The sequence below is a fragment of the Grampus griseus genome (genome assembly GCF_964374135.1).
Source record: "Grampus griseus genome assembly, chromosome: 1".
In the NCBI taxonomy this organism is placed as follows: Eukaryota; Metazoa; Chordata; class Mammalia; order Artiodactyla; family Delphinidae; genus Grampus; species Grampus griseus.
Genome location: NC_139017.1, coordinates 129,116,190 through 129,132,825, shown reverse-complemented (window position 1 = coordinate 129,132,825; position 16,636 = coordinate 129,116,190). Strand labels below are relative to the sequence as shown.

At 44.5% G+C, this 16,636-nt stretch overlaps 1 protein-coding gene across 1 annotated transcript in view; it reads left to right on the top strand.

The window, feature by feature from the left end:
* The first annotated feature begins 1,824 nt into the window (after positions 1-1,824).
* The window catches only part of PGM1 (phosphoglucomutase 1), a 58,089-nt gene continuing 43,277 nt past the window's right edge, over positions 1,825-16,636 (top strand). The window contains exon 1 of the mRNA XM_082670620.1: positions 1,825-2,267. Coding sequence (XP_082526746.1) covers positions 2,022-2,267 — 246 coding nt within the window. The 5' untranslated portion in view covers positions 1,825-2,021. The remainder of the gene's footprint in view (positions 2,268-16,636) is intronic.

Here is a 16,636-nt window from a genome sequence, read left to right as displayed (position 1 = left end):
CCCATTAATTTTTGCAGAAATTCTCTAAGATAGGTTTTGTGTCCATTTTATAGTAAAGAAACATATGCCCATAGATCTTAACTAGCTTTCCCTGGTTAACACATCTTGTAAATGACACATTTCTCAAGCAGAGGAGACAACCACTCTCACCCAATCAAGGGAGATGCTGAACCTAAAAGACAGAAGATTCCTACTTAACAATCGAGCCTCTTTCATTGACTCTGTATCCTCCAACCCTCTGTGGCCACCTCAGTTCTTTTTGATCTCTTCACCAATTCTGTACTACATGAATAACTGGTGGTAGTAACACTCAGCCTTACCGTGTATTTGTACATATGTTTATCAAGGCTTCCCCATACATTTCCTAGTTCTCAAACCTGGTGACATGCAGGCAAATCATGGTAAGAGCCCTGGCTTGGGAGCCACATCCACCTGAGTTGGCCTCCTGCATATACTTATCTCTGTGGCCTTGACTAGCCTTCCTTCCTTCCTTCCTTCCTCCCTCCCTCCCTCCCTCCCTTCCTTCCTTCCTTCCTTCCTTCCCTCCTTCCCTCCCTCCCTCCATCCCTCCCTCCTTCCTTCCTTCCTTCCGTACGCGAGCCTCTTACTGTTGTGGCCTCTCCCGTTGCGGAGCACAGATTCCGGCCGCGCAGCCTCAGCGGCCATGGCTCACGGGCCCAGCCGCTCCGCGGCATGTGGGATCTTCGCGGACCGGGTCACGAACCCGTGTCCCCTGCATCGGCAGGCGACTCTCAACCACTGCGCCACCAGGGAAGCCCCCATTTTATTTTTTGAATCTCAGTTTTGTGCGCATGAAATAGGGGAAAAAATAAAACCTGTACTTTAGAAACGTTATACTCAGTAAACATTATATTCAATAAATCTTACCTATTAGTACACCCACCCTAACCAAATGAAGTGTGGCCCATCAGTAAACAGGTGGAAAGTAGTAGGTTGAATTAGACCTTTGGATTAGACACAAATACCCTAATATTTAGAGAATACAAAAAAATGAGTCAAAATCTAGCTAAGGCTGACACTTCCATCCTTCAGAACGTGTTTCCAGAAAGTTATTTACACATGAAACTCCAGCTTAACCACAGGAAATGTTGTACAGATCTTCTTCCGCTTAGGGTTACCTCCTGATAAACCCACCGTTAGGTGAAACTATCCTAAGGGGAAAACGCATTTAATACACCTAACCTAGCAAACACTGTAGCTCAGCTTAGCTTACCTATAAGAGTACTTACTTTACCCTGCAGTTGGGCAAATTCATCTAACACAAAGCCTATTTTATACTGAAGTGTTGCATGTCTCATGCAATTTATTGAATACTGTACTGAAAGTGAAAAACAGAATAGTTGTATGGATACAGAGTGGTTCCACGTGTATTGGTTGTTTACCCTCCTGATCAAGTGGCTGACTGGGAGCTGGGGCTGGGTTTGCTGTCACAGCTCAGCATCTCCAGTGTACAGAGTACCTACTGCATATTGCTAGCCCAGGAAAAGATCAGAAATCAAAATTAGAAGTATGGCTTCTACTGAACGCTTATTGCTTTCGCACCATCATAAAGCGGAAAAATCCTAAGTTGGAACCTTCCCAAGTCTTCTAAGTCCGGCTGTCCCTACTCTATTTTTCCCACTCTGCCTCAAGTCCTTGCCCTGTGACCCGGTCCCTACCCCAAGCTCTGCTCTTCCACTTATGGGAGGAGTTCCGGATTTCATTTTACAGCGGATGGGTTTACGAGGGGAGGGTAAATCACAGAGGCTCCACCCATCACACTGGAGGCCTAGGGGTGGGCGCTCCCCATTCCCCTCCCTCTCGGACCTGCAAGGAGGTGGGCTGGCCGCGAAGGGAGGGCCCTGTCCCCTGTCCCTTTAAGGAGGAGGGACGAGCACCGCTGAGAGAGCCTGCATTGCCCCGACCCGTCAGCGGCCTCACCACACAGCAGCTGCAGCCACAGCTCCGGTCGCCCCTCGCTTAGCAGAGTCCGCTCGGGCCCCAGGAAGCTAGTCGCCACCATGGTGAAGATCGTGACCGTTAAGACCAAGGCGTACCAAGACCAGAAGCCGGGCACGAGCGGGCTGCGGAAGCGGGTGAAGGTGTTTCAGAGCAGCGCCAACTATGCCGAGAATTTCATCCAGAGTATCATCTCCACCGTGGAGACGGCAAAGCGGCAGGAGGCCACCCTGGTGGTGGGCGGTGACGGCAGGTTCTACATGAAGGAGGCCATCCAGCTCATCGTCCGCATCGCCGCCGCCAACGGGGTAAGGGACGCGCCCGCTCCTCGGTCGCCCCCGTCGCCCGCTCGCCTTCTGCCTCACTCTTGCGGGGCCACTTCCGCGCGCGCCGCTTCAGTCTCCACCCCCACAATTCTCTGCGCTCGCTCTTCCTGGCCTAGCGGGCCGGACAGAGGTGGCCCAGGGCCGGACAGTGGCCACGGGGCGCCGCAGAGCTGCTCTTCTGCCAGCTCCTCCCATCCCTCGTCGCCCCCCCGCCCCCGCGGGCGGGGAGGCGCGAGGCGAAGGGCAGGGCTTGACCTTGGGAGGCCCGCCCCTCCGCCTCCTGCACCTCCCTTCTCTCTCCTCCTCCCTCCCTCCCCTCCCCCCGCCGCCGTCCAGGCCTCTGACCTTTACGTTAACCTTTTCTGCCGGTGAAGATGCAGTTACCGAGCAGAGTGCAGTCGCCTTAACCGGGAAAGGTTAGAGGCCGCCGTCTTGCTCAGAACCCCTTTGCATCCCGCCGGGTTGCCTGCTATTCTCGTCCGGGACTGGCGTTTCCCGCTGGCTGCGAGCTCAAGGCTTTGGGCACCCGCCCCGCTGGTGGTCAAGCGCTCAGTTCTGAGGAGGCGGTCGCAAAGTCCCTTTCCCCGTCCCCTAAGTTTGCTGGGACGGAGCTTCTGCCTCTGCCCTGGAGCGGCCTGGTTGCTGGGGGGGCAGGCTTTTGAAAACGGTAGTCTTTGCTCGGTGTTGCTACTGGATCTGTTCCACCGAGGGGGCTGGAGCTGAATTTCCATTAGAACAGAAACCACCTACCCAAGGGCGCTCTTGTGTAAGCAGTCGTGGCAGGCCAGGAAATTAACGCAATACCTTAGTTCTGCCACCACAGCTAAGGAACGTTAAATGAGTTAATGGGGCAGGTCCGCTTAGGTGAAACCTTGAAGTAGACTTTTCAGTCAACCTGACACGTTTGCGAAAATGCGGCTTTATAAAATAGGTAAATTGGGGTAATTGTTTACTCTTATAAAAAAGTTTTCTAACGAGTTTTTTTTTTTAAGTTTTCTTTTTTCTTTATATATTTAACATAAGATTTGACTTACACTCACCTCTTCTGGAACTCAATAATATTTAGTAATATTTTTATCCATTTTAGCAGTACTTTATTTCTCTTATTAACATATTGAGTGCCATTTTGCCAAGCCCTGTGAAAAGTGCTTCCCTGCAGTATCTCATTTATCCTCCTGTAGCCTTATGAGGTAGATGCTATTATGGGCATCTTCAAGATGCCAATTAGAAAACTGAAACTTAGGCAGGTTCAACAGGAACTCTAATGGCAGCACTGAGAATCTAGTATACACCTGCTAGTTCCAAGGACTTGAACAGTTTCTGGGAATGAAGAGACCCTGAGTCTAAAGATATATTTTCCAGCTGTCTCTCAAATCTAAACTGGGAACAATCTACATCTGCCTCTCTGGGTCAAACGTTTATAAGCATCGGTGAGAGAAGATTGTCTGGATTTGTTTTCTTTATAATCCTGAGTTTTCAGACAACCTCACATTCCCTTGAAAGAAGAACGAAGAATGAACAAGACCTGTATCCCAGTACAGCTCTTGTTCATTTCCCTGTTATCACCTGTGTTGAATTTGCATTTCTTCAGCAAATACTGAGCCTATACTATGTCAGAGAAATGGGTGGAATAAAAAGATGATTTAGAAGCAAGATTTGTCCTTAAGGGGCTTACAGCATAGTGGGAATTTAAGGGGTCCAACTGGAAAACTGTCCATTTGAGAGTAGCGTGGGGTGAAACAAAAGAATTGGTTAAGACTAAAAATATATGTTCTTAAAACCTCTTCACCCTTTTGCTTCTACCCTGTTGCTTTCCCCGCCCCCTTTTAGCCAATCTTTGTAAAGGTTGTGTGCATTCACCATCACAGATTTCTTAACTCCCGTTCACTCACCGCCTTACTGCAGTCTGGCTTCTGTTTATTCCACCACTCCACTGACGTTGCTCTTGCCAAGGTTACTGATGACTTTCTGGTTGCTAAATCCATTGCACACTGTTTAGGCCTTATCTTATCTGACCTGCCTGTTGCATTTGGCACTGCTGACTTCGTACTCATTAAAAATTCTCATTCCCTTGCCTTGGTCACTGTCTCCCGATTCTACTCACACTTTTTGAGAGTTCCTTCATGGACTGCTTACTCTACCCACATCCTAGCTATTCCCTAGGTTTCCATCCTCAGCTCCCTGTTCTCTGATTTGATTCTCTCTCTCTCTCATCCCTCACCAGGGATTTAAATATGCTGCTCTTTCTCTTCTGGTGCAATCCAGATAGCATCTTCAGAAAGCGTTTCCCGGCAGCCCCTGTCTGCCACTCTTCTCCCTTAACTGACCTTTCCCCATAGATACCGCTAGAATAGATGAAATTGTCAGTTTACATGTGACACTCCCTCGTACCTAAGGCAATGCAGCATTCAATGAATCCTTGTTCTGTTGCCCTGAATTATGAAGTATATGGAAAATACTTCAAGTATATTCCAGCACTTAAAGCCAGCATATAGTTTATGACCCATACATTTATTCTCATTAAACATTTATTATGTGCTTACTTCTTATCAGTCATTGTACTTAGTACTTGGGATATAATACATTCCTGCCCTCAGTAAGTACATAGCCTAGAAGGGGAGGTAGATAGGAATAAGCAGACAGCACAGTGTGTTAGGTGTTGTGAGGGAGTTATGTGCCAGATGCTGAAGGGACAAGAGCATGGCAGGCTGTACTTGGGTGCGGAAGGGGAAGCGAAAAAGTTTTCACAGAGGGGTGGTAGCAGGATTGAGGCTTACAGGATGAGTTGGAGTTTCTAAGATGGATTTGTTGGGGGAGGAATTCTAGGCAGAAAGAATAAAAATCATAGGAGTTGGGGACAGTTCTCTTGGGCAAGTTATTCAATTTCTGATCCTTTTTCCCCCTTGTCTGTGAAGACAGGAAATGATAATATGTACACAGTGAGGCTCTTGTGAGGATTAAATGAAACAACATATTTAAAAGTGCCTGGCAGCCCCTTTTCACCTGGAAACTGTTTGAATGACACTTGTAGGGAAACCTCAGGATGAGCCTGAGGGCAGGACTTTCTGTTATCAATGTTCTGCTAATATAGGGACACTAAGTTAATCATACCCAGCCTGAGGCACATATTAATGCCCACACCCCATAGATCTCAGCGTTGTCTCCTACCTTCCTCTTACCCTCCATGGCCCCAACCAAAATAGAGTGATGCCTTGTTAGTCAGAACCCAATTGGGTACAAGTGACAAAAACTTAGATTAGCCCAAGCGAAAAAGGAGGGAATTTGGGATACCTTCCAAATGCTCATTTACTGCTTAAAGCTTTACCCAGACTGGAGAGGGGGAAGGGTAAGCTGGGACGAAGTGAGAGAATGGCATTGACATGTACACACTACCAAATGTAAAACAGATAGCTAGTGGGAAGCAGCCGCATAGCACAGGGAGATCAGCTTTGTGACCACCTAGAGGGGTGGGATAGGGAGGGTGGGAGGGAGACACAAGAGGGAGGCGATATGGGGATATATGTATACATATAGCTGATTCACTTTGTTATAAAGCAGAAACTAACGCAACAATGTAGAGCAATTATACTCCAATAAAGATGTTAAAAAAAAAAAACCTTTACCCAGACTGAGAGTGTCCTCAGCCACTCCCTGCGGGAATCTAGTATTTGGAACACAGTCCTGGCATATCTGTGTTTGCTACTGTGTAACATCTCTTGCATTCCAGGAACAGAGGGGGCAATTCCCAGTCTCTTTTCCTGACTCTGTGAGTGTGGGCCAGGGACGCCTGAAATGTTTGCTGTAGTGAGAAAATAAAGCAGTATGTGTGGAAGTATCTCGTAAAATATAAAACATGAGGGGTTTTTAGTGTGGTTGCTTCCTGTAGAGCGTGAAACAATAGAGTTGGAGGATGGGGCTCTCTCCAACCAGCCTCTTCAACCTACTTCTTCAACGTGCTCTACTCTCTCACATCTGGTTCCACCTGGAGCGTTCTTCTCGCCCCTTCACCTTCAGGTCTGGGTTTAGTTGGCACTTCTCTGCTCCCAATCCCTGAATCAGGTGCACCACTTTTCTGCTCTCGTAGCCTGTCTTGCTCACCTCCATAACAGCGCTGACTGCATCTTATAGTGGTTGTTGGGTTGCTTGTCTGTAACCCACCTGGCCTCCAACACAAACCTTCTTGACTGTAGGTCTCAAGTGGATGAAGCCTGGGCTTGTCTTGTTCTCTGCTTTATCCCAGGAGACCATTCAGATGAACTGCGAGTTCATCTTGAGCTCCCGCCAGTGTTTGTGGTCCTCACGCTGGTTGGTTTGGCCCCAGAATGGCTACTCACCCTGCTGATTAAGCCCGTGGGACTCACACAATGTAGTGACCATTTCAGCTCACTCTTTAGCAACACAGGTGTTTGTAAGCATATTAGAGCTCAGTATAAGAGACTAATATTTGGGCTTCCCTGGTGGCACAGTGGTTGAGAGTCCGCCTGCCGATGCAGGGGACGCGGGTTCGTGCCCCGGTCCGGGAGGATCCCACATGCCGCGGAGCGGCTGGGCCCGTGAGCCATGGCCGCTGAGCCTGCGCGTCCGGAGCCTGTGCTCCGCAACGGGAGTGGCCAGAACAGTGAGAGGCCCGAGTACCGCAAAAAAAAAAAAAAAAAAAAAAGACTAATATTTATTCAGAATCAAATCCTTACCCCCAGATCCTACCATGTGGTGACTCAGGAGGAAAGTTACCCCAAATCCTACCCCCAAATCCTTATCCCCAAATCCTACCAGGCAGTGTGACCTGGGAGGAAAGTACTCCTTGGGCAGAATCATTCACACTCAACAGCAGGCAAAAACAGATTCATGTGTCAGTTGCCAAAATGAGCCGTACGGTATAATCTGTAGGAAAACAGGATCTCACCCTCCCTGTATGCCACTAACAGCAGTTTAAAAGGAAGAGGCCAAACTTAACCCTGGGAAGATTTTTATAATGTATGGATAGTCATATCAACCCTGGGGTGGTGGAAATTGATATTTCCCAATATCATTCTGGGGCCCTCTTGCAATCTCACATGACTCTTTTGTATATTAAAAGCTCTGAAAGTCCTACTTAACATTGCCCAATCCAGTTTTCCCAAGCTTTTAAGTAAGATATAACAATCCCTGAAACTGCTTGCTTTGGGATATACTTATTTATGGAAAAGATCAACTGGATGAAATATCAGAAGACCAGAGTCCTGATTCCAGCTCCACCATTTCTAGCAGGTTGGACAAGTCAATCAAGTCTTTCTGTACCACCACCTACCTGTCACGTTTCTTCTTTTCAGAAACACTTTGGGGCACTCATGAAGAGGAAAAAGGGAAGAAATTGTTTCCAGTACGAAAACGTAGTGTTCAAAGTGTTTCAGCCTCATTGGCCTGAGCTGATTGACATTCCTCACTGTATTTATTCAGGGCTTCATTCACCTTTTCTATCTTGTGCCTCAGGGACTCATCTGAATGGTGACTGGGATAAGCATTGGGAAGGGAGACTTCCAACAGTTGAAGTTAAAAAAGCAACAAAACCCTGAGGCAAAGGCAGCCCCTTTTCACCCTTTCCAAACATCCCCCCCCACCCCTAGGGCTACCCCGTTTGTGGTCCATCCCGTTTGAGGACACCAGGTAAGAAAACTCTTCTCCAAATTCTCCCAACTGAAGATAAGCCCTAGATTACTTGGCACACTCAGGAGCCATTTAAAATTTTTTTTTTTATTTTTTAATTTGTGTGTGTGTGTGTGTGTGTGTGTGTGTGTGTGTTTTCACATCTTTATTGGAGTATAAATGCTTTACAATGTCGTGTTAGTTTCTGCTGTATAACAGAGTGAATCAGCTATATGCATACGTATATCCCCATATCTCCTCCCTCTCGCATCTCCCTCCCACCTTCCCTATCCCATCCCTCTAGGGGGTCACAAAGCACCGAACTGATCTCCCTGTGTTATCCCTGTGCTATGTGGCTGCTTCCCACTAGCCATCCACTTTACATTTGGTAGTGTATATACGTCAGTGCTTCAGTAGCCATTTTTAAAAGGTGATTCCCCACTTTAACCACAGCTCCAATGGCCACAGAATGACTGGGTATGTCTGTGTCAAGTTCAAGGAAATTTAAGGGAGAATGAATGGATCATAGAAACTTGCCTGCTTAACTTTCTTAGAGGTGTAGCCCACTCAAATCATTCTTCTGAAAGCTTTTCTGAAGTCTGAAGGGGTCCAGAATACATCACTGTGGCATAAAAACTATTTCGAGCTGAAGGCCTTTGAGAATAGGCATTTTTCTGAACCCCTTTCTCTGCCTAAAAGCAGAGCCTCCTCAGTTGTCATAAATCCCGTCCCTGGGAGAGAGTTTCTGGAAACCAAAGAAAATTGACTCAGCACCACACCGAAACAGACATTATCACAAAATTATAATATCCCCTACCCATTCCTTTAAGGCCCCATTTATCTTTCCTAAAAGTCCTTTGTTCCTCCAACACTGATAACCACAGTGAAAGTTCTCACCTAGATGGAGTTTAGAAGCCTGAAAACATTAGCTTTTATTTTTTGGCCTCTATGCTTTGTCCCTCCCCTGATTTCTCTGTCACTGATGGTCACTTTAAGACAGTAGGAAAAGCTAGGCTGGGTAAGAAGACAGTATCCTTAATGGGTTATTTGCTGGTAGGCTAGTTCCCACTGTGTGGCAGAGAATCCCAGGAAAGATTTAAGCCTTTTCTGCTACACCTGCTGCTTCATGGGTAGCTGCTTTAGCGTAGGTATACAAATGATCATCATCTCAACTCTGCAGTGTACAAATTACTGGACTTGGGCAACATGGTGTACAAGCCACAAAGAAAACTTTCCTTAGCAGAACCATCACCTCCATTTCTGCTTGCAGGATGCCTAGTCCTTGCCTGAGCTCCTCTCTGTATTGTGGCAAGAAGCAGCCAACAAACACTCCTGTTCTGAATTCTCCTAACCATTTGCCTAGAGCTACAGGTTTGGTTGGCCCGTGGTCTGCCTTCCAGGGTAGTGGTGGTAAAAATTTTGCCATGGCCATAAAAAGTATGCCAATGCTGCATATTTTAGATTCTGTTTTGGTACAGAACACCAAATTTTATCATTAGTTAAAACGTAGGTTTTGGCTGCTATAGCAGAGTTCTAAAATAAGTTACTTAAAATAAAAGTTCATAGTAATAGGTTCAAGAGTATTACCCTTTCTGTAATAGACTGGGTGTGGGCAGTCCAGGCCTAGGGTGGGGGCTCCACTGTGTCAGAGGATGCATGTTTTTCTTTTGTTGCTCAGCCTTCCCCAGTGAATTGCCCTTATCTGCATAGTCCAACGTAGCTGCCTACCACCATATGGTCATTCCAGCCAACAGGAAGGGGAGAAAGAGGGAGGAAGGCACACCTTTCTCAGAGGCTGCATGTAATCGATTTCACTCCTGTTCCATTGGCTGAAACTTAGGCTAAGGCCTCCTCAAGCAGCAAGGGAGGCTGGGAAATACAGGTATGCCTCACTTTATTGCACTTTGCTTTTTTGCACTTCACGGATACTGTATTTTTTGCAAATTGAAGATTTGTGGCAACTCTGTGACGAGTTTTTTTCCAGCAACATTTGCTCATTTCATGTCTTTGTGTCAAATTTTGGTAATTCTCGCAATATTTCCAACTTTTTCATCATTATTATATTTGTTATGTGATCAATGATCTTTGAAGTTGCTAGTGCAAAAAGATAACTCACTGAAGGCTCAGATGATGCTTAACATTTTATTTTACCAATAAAATATTTTAAAATTAAGGTATATACAAGTTTTTTAGACATGATGCTATTGTACACTAAACAGACGGCAGAATAATGTAAACATAACTTTTATATGCACTGAGAAGCCAAAAAATTCGTATGACTTGCTTTATTGTGATATTCACTTTATTGCAGTTGTCTGGAACTGCAGTATCTCTGCAGTACGCCTATATCGATGTTATTCTGGGTACTATGTGTTAGGCTAAATATTGGGGGTGTCAGTCCAAATGAAGGGGAGTATTAATCTTGGGGAATACCTCACAGTCCTCATTATCATAAACATGCTTTCCAAATTTAGTGAAAACCACTCAGTCATTTTCAAGTGATAGATTTACAGAGGGAACATAAAGACCTAATTTTATATCGGTACCTAGATTTTTTTAAAAGACCTTGACTATCATTTATTCCAACTACAGGCTTAGAAAGGAACCTAGGCAACAATCATTCTCATTGTGGAGGACTTTTAAAATAAAACTATTTTATTGAGATATAATTCACACACCACACAATTTATCCATTTAAAGTGTACAACTCAGTATTTTTTAGTGTATTTACAGAGTTATGCAACCATCACCACAATCTGATTTTAAAATATTTCCATCACCCTAAAAGAAGCCCTGTGCATTAACAGTCAATCCTTCTTGCTCCCCTACACCTTCAGCCCTAAGCAGCCACTAACTCTACCTTAGGCCTCTATAAATTTGTATGGGTGGATTTTACACAGACTGAATGTCCAGTTTTGCTTGCCAGGCAGAAGAAATTATATTTGGCAGGCGAAGCCCTGGGAACGTGAGAAGCAAAGGCAAAGGGTCCGCCTCCAGAACAGGGATTAGTGTCCTGTGCTTCTGTGCACATTGTCCGAGCATTGGAGATACAGGATCAAAATAATGTCCTCATTCTCAAGGAGCCTCTAGTTGAAGGAGGTAGATTGACACAAAAACAGACAATCACCACTAAGTTTTATAAGTGCTAATACCTGAGGGAAAAGAGATGGCTGTGGACGCTCAGAGCCGGGATGCCTGCCCCAGCTTGAGGCGGGGGTTATGTGTGGGAGGGGGTAGTGTGTCCAATGAAGCCTTTCTGCAGGAGATGAGTCTATTTTTCTCAGCACACTCCTTGTCCAAAGCCAACCAGGCTGTCAAAAAAAGGAGGAGAAATTTCTCCAGGAGAATAGCTTCTTCATTTTCATGAGTGTAAGCAATCAGATTTCTTTTTTTTTACAAACATATTTGAACTTATATATCCAAATTAGTATTGTACCCTGCCAAATCACCACTCTGGGAATCATACACTTATTCCAGTGATGCATCTAGTGCTCAAAGCATTTTGAAACTCCTCTACGGGAATTATTTTTCAGCTAGTCGGTTTATGGGTCACCTAGGGGAACCAGTCACATTATTTTATAGTCATGCCTCATTTTTCACCTAAAATGATGTAACGAGATTTGATTACCCACTTTATTCATTAGACATGGCTCCAACCAATTTTCTTCTCTTTCCAAAGTTCACATCTCTTCTCAAAGGATGAAATTTGTTAAGACTGAAGACTTTCAAAGAAAGTACCACAGACGGTAAAAACAGCTGCCTGAAAAAGAGCTCCAGAAATGTTAGCGCAATGTCAGCATTGTTTGAATACATACGTTGCTACCCAGGGTGCTTGTTTTGAAGGAGATAATATTAATTTAGATGAAAATACTCTGGTATAACTGTTGAAAATGAGTTACATTTTATACTGTTCAAGCACACTGCCCTGTCGAGAAGGTCTTAGAAGACAGTTCATGCTGAGGGAGATTCTGGCATTCTGCTTTCCTTCCGCAGTTTACCGCAGTGGGCTGGGGGTCCAGTTCTCGTCCATCCTCGTAAGCATCTCAACATGCTTTGGTGCATTTAGAAATTGTACACAGTAGAAAGTTTTGTGAAAGCCCAAGTAGACAAAATGACCCTGACCTTGGAAGGCAGTACTATCAGCTCAAAGCCACGAAAACCAGAAACCTAGGTGTTAAGCCTGTGTCCACCTCAACTCTGAGAGATCATCCCATGATTGCAAAGAGGCCAGAAAATGGAGCTGGGTTGGCATAACTGGGTGGGGATGGGGAAAGATCTTTTGCTTTGGTAATAAAACTATTATGTTACGCTGCCCCATGGGGACTTTGAAAGAAATGCGTTCTGTGGAGCCAAATGAAATCCATTTAAAAAGGAAGCAAAAGGGAAATAAGTGTAGGAAACTCAGATGGAATTGGGAGTGAGGTTGCCTCCTGTCACAAAAGACAGCTGCCTCTCTGGGTTGGGCCATGCAGTTGGCGCCAAGCCCTCTGAGGTCAAATTCACTAGAAACATGCTTATCACACAGTTCACCATAGCCTTTCACCGTGTAAGTAGATTTGGTATAAAGAGAGTAAAAATATGTGCCTTAACGATTAATGTGAGAACAAAGTAAAATTTGTGAAGCACTCACCATAGTGCCTGACATTGGAAGTACGTAGCTAGCAAACAGAAGATTCTGATGATTCTAATGATTATTATGATTATTCCAAACTCTGAAGCCAGTGGAGGGGCAGAGGGGAAGGTCTTCTATGTCTGTCACCTCCACTGCCTACATGTCCTATCCTGTCTCTGTCCATACGTTGTCCCTTGAATTTGATCTGTGAGGCAGAGATTCACAGTTGCTCTAAGTGTCAGTCACAAGGCCATTGATTTGAGGCCTTCACCTTACTGGAGTCATGAGCTAGCAGTGCGTAGTTGAAGATGGGTATTTTGGGATGGATCTGTGGCATGGTTACCTGGCCCAGGCCACTGTCATGCTACAAATGGGAAGCTGCACGAAATGTGTGCTGGCATTACTGTGCACCTCCTGGACCACATGTATTTTCTCATTCAACAAGCATTGCTGAGCACTCTTTAAGTGCCAGGCACTGTGTGAGATAGTTGCAGGTACAAAGATAAATAAGACAAAATCTTCAATCTCGTACCAGGATTCATGCTGGTAAAGGAGAATCCATAAGTAGTTACAAAAATATGGTGTGAATACTAGTGTATTAGTTTCCTATTGCTGCTGTGATAAATGACTCCAAACTGGGTGGCTTAAAACTACAGAAATTTATTTTCTTACTGTTCTGGAGACGAGAAGTCTGAAATCAAGGTGTTGGCAGGGTTGCACTCCCTCTGAATCTCCAGGGGAGAAGTTCAGGGAATCAAAGGATCACAGAGTCACTCAACCCCACCTTGAAGGGGAAGGGAAGAATGAGGATGTTTTCTCTGCCCAGACAAGGTGATTTTTGAGGCAAGTGCAGGATGATGAAGAGGAATCAGGGAGACCTTAGCCGAGAGTGAAGTGAGGGTGGAGGCAGGGCACAGTCGCTGCTTTAATGCATATACCTAATACCGTTGTTGTCCTTTTTAAAGCTATACTAATGGTAATAATTGACGAGAAGATTCCAGTGCTCCATAATCCACGCTGCTTCTGTAGACTTCTGACATAATGTCAAACGGAAGACAGGCCACTTGGTGGCTCCTTGCATCTTACCAGATAACTTTAGTTCATAGTGATGGGTAGGAATTGAAGATTTTGGTTCAAATCTCAGTTGTACCATTTACTGTGCAATATCATGTATTCTGCTTAACTGATATAAATCTCAGTTTTCACACTTGTAAAATGGAATCGATTCTAGTATCTGCCCTATTGGAGAGTTTTATGAGAATTAATTTAAATAATGGGCATACAAAGGTTTGGAGGACTCTAAGGTGCAGTCATTGGTGCAGAGAGCTCCAATCTCCGTCTCTGTCTTCACTGGCTTTCTTCCCTATGTGTCTGTCTCTGAATCTCCCTCTCCTTATAAAGACACCAGTGATTGGATTTATGGCCCATTCTAATCCAATATGACCTCGTCTTAATTTGATCGCATCTGCAAAGACTCTTTTTCCAAATAAGGTCACATTCACAGGTATCTGGGGTTCAGAATTTAACATATCTTTTTTTTTTTGGTGGGATGCTCAGTTCAACACACAACACCTGTGCTCTGTCTACCAAGTGCAGTGGGTTGTACAGGCATCAAAACTCATATACTTTGCACTTGCCCAATATCCCAATGAGAGTCACCTGGAATCTATTTCCTCTTAATTTTTTCCAAGTTCAAATGCACTTGATCATCCAAAGGAGCCATACAGCCTAAGCACCAGCTTTGGCGTTAAAACTGGCGTCGAAGCCTGCCTTCCAGTTTATTAGTTGTGAGGCTTTGAGCGAGTCATTTATTCCCTAAGCCTCAGTTTCCTCATCTGTAAAATGGGGATTGTGAGGATACCTATATCGCAGGGTTGTTATTAAATAAACCTGCCTGAGAACCTACATGTAATCCTGTGTACCATGATAAGCCCTTTACATGATCTCCTTTTATCCTGTCAACAACTCTTAAGAAGTTGGTATTTAGACCTCTGTTTTACTGATGAGGAAATAGAGGGTAAGTGATTTGCCCAAGATCACCAAGATACTAAAAATTATCAAGAGTAAGGATGCAAACCTAGATTTCCACTATGCTGAATTCCTCAAGGTAGACATTTTTAATAGAGTTATCTAGAGCTGTAGTCTAGGGGGTTCCCGAATCTTTTATGTTGTGGTGCAACTTTTGATTTTCCTGAAGCCTTGTTCTCACTTAAATCTTAAAACCCAGTGAGAGTGTCCTGCCTCTGCCCACTTGGGCTACTGTTTATCCCAGGAATTCCCATAAATGGTGTAGAGTGGGAAAATGACCACATCTCTTTAGATCGCTGTTTTAAAAGCTATTGCATATTGTGTATTTGCCACATAGTATACAATAAGAGGCAACACGGCATGATGGTTAAGAGGGTGGGCTCTGGAGCCAGATTCCCTGGGTTCAAAACCCATCTCCATAATTTCCCAGCTATTTGACCTCGGGCAGATGACATAACCAGTGTTCTTATACCTAAGATAGGGGCTGAGAATAATAGTATTGATCTCATAGGGTTGTTATAAAGATTAAGTGGGTTAATGCTTGTAAAGCTCTTGGAACACTGCCCAGCACATCGTCACCTACTGCAATTATCTCCTACTGTACAACAGCCTTTAAAGCAGTGTCGTTGTCCCTGTTTTACAAATAAGAAAAATGAGACCAGAAAGGCCATACACAGCCAGAAGCTGGCAAAGGCAGGATTTGGACCCAGGCCTGTCTGAAGTCCTCTGGTTAGAGCAGGGACTGTAGATTCCCCTTCCTCCACCTTTACCCTGGCCCATCGTAGGTGTTTAATCTATCCCACAGGCTGACCCAGAGCATTGATTCTCTCCTGCCTGGGCCCACGTGCTTTAGAGATCAGGGGTTGTGTTAGAAGGATGGGATCAGTCCTTCTCAGTATCTCTATTTTGGTAGTTTATATAACATTTACTGAGTGGCTACTCTGCAGGCCGGCATTGTGATAAGCACTTTACACGCCTTTCCTCATTTGCTGTCAGAACCTTTAAAGGAAGTTTTACTATCCCCATTTTACAGAAACTCAGACTCACAAAGACCCCATAGAAAAAGATGTCCCCTCTCTGTGGCCACCTTCATTCAGTTTCTTTACAGCTGGACATCCTAGTTTGGCCAGACCGTGCAATTGGAAAAATCCTTAGTGAGGAGACAGAATAATGTAACGTCTCTTCTTCTTAAAAGTCAAGAAGTCTGGCACATTTTAATTATTTGACAGAGGGCCAATCACTGGCTGCCACAGAATTCCAAGGGACTTGATTCTCATTGTATTCCAGGTGAATGGTACCCCCCGAGAGTTGTGTAATGCTGCTCCAGGCAGGTAGCCCACCCATTCTGAGGCTGTAGGAAATCTTGCTTGTGATTCCATTTTCTAACACAAGAGGGAAGCATACAGCTATGAATGATTTGAAATAAAGCAATTCTTTATAGATAGACCTCTTTTTACCAAAGGATTTTAATACATAGTTCCTGGTAATAGCCAGAATATGGGACAATATTCTGCTAACTCCAAATGAATGTTCTTCACGGATTTAAACGAAAAAAAATTTAAGGATGCTCCAAAAAGGAAATAAGATAAAAATACATATAAAAATTTTATATGAACCATATTCATTGTTTTTTTAGGTCAGAATGATTGAATATTGATGATTTCTTATTAAACAGGAGTCTTCTTGACATGTGCATTTTGTATGAAAGTAATTCCTAAGCCTTGAGCATCTTCAAGTTGGAGAGACTGTTTTTAGATTTAACCACACAAGTTAAGAATGGTATTTGTGGAGTGGGGAATGCCTTCCAAAAATTTTCTCTCTCCTCTGAACACTCAGAGCACCCTTGTAAGCTCCCAGATTTTACTCCTTTAAAAATGATTTATTGACTTACTAATCTCTCCTTTTAGATCAGGAGTTTGACAACTTGAGTCTGTCATCTTCCCGTGGTGCACAGTGCCTGATGATCTGAATGGAAAAAGTCAGTTTACATAGTAACTGTTGGACATATGGGTGTAAGCAGAGGGCCAACAGACTGGCAGATGCTAAAGGATGTACACGCTCCTAGGGAGCGGTTTTGTTTGTTTTTAAC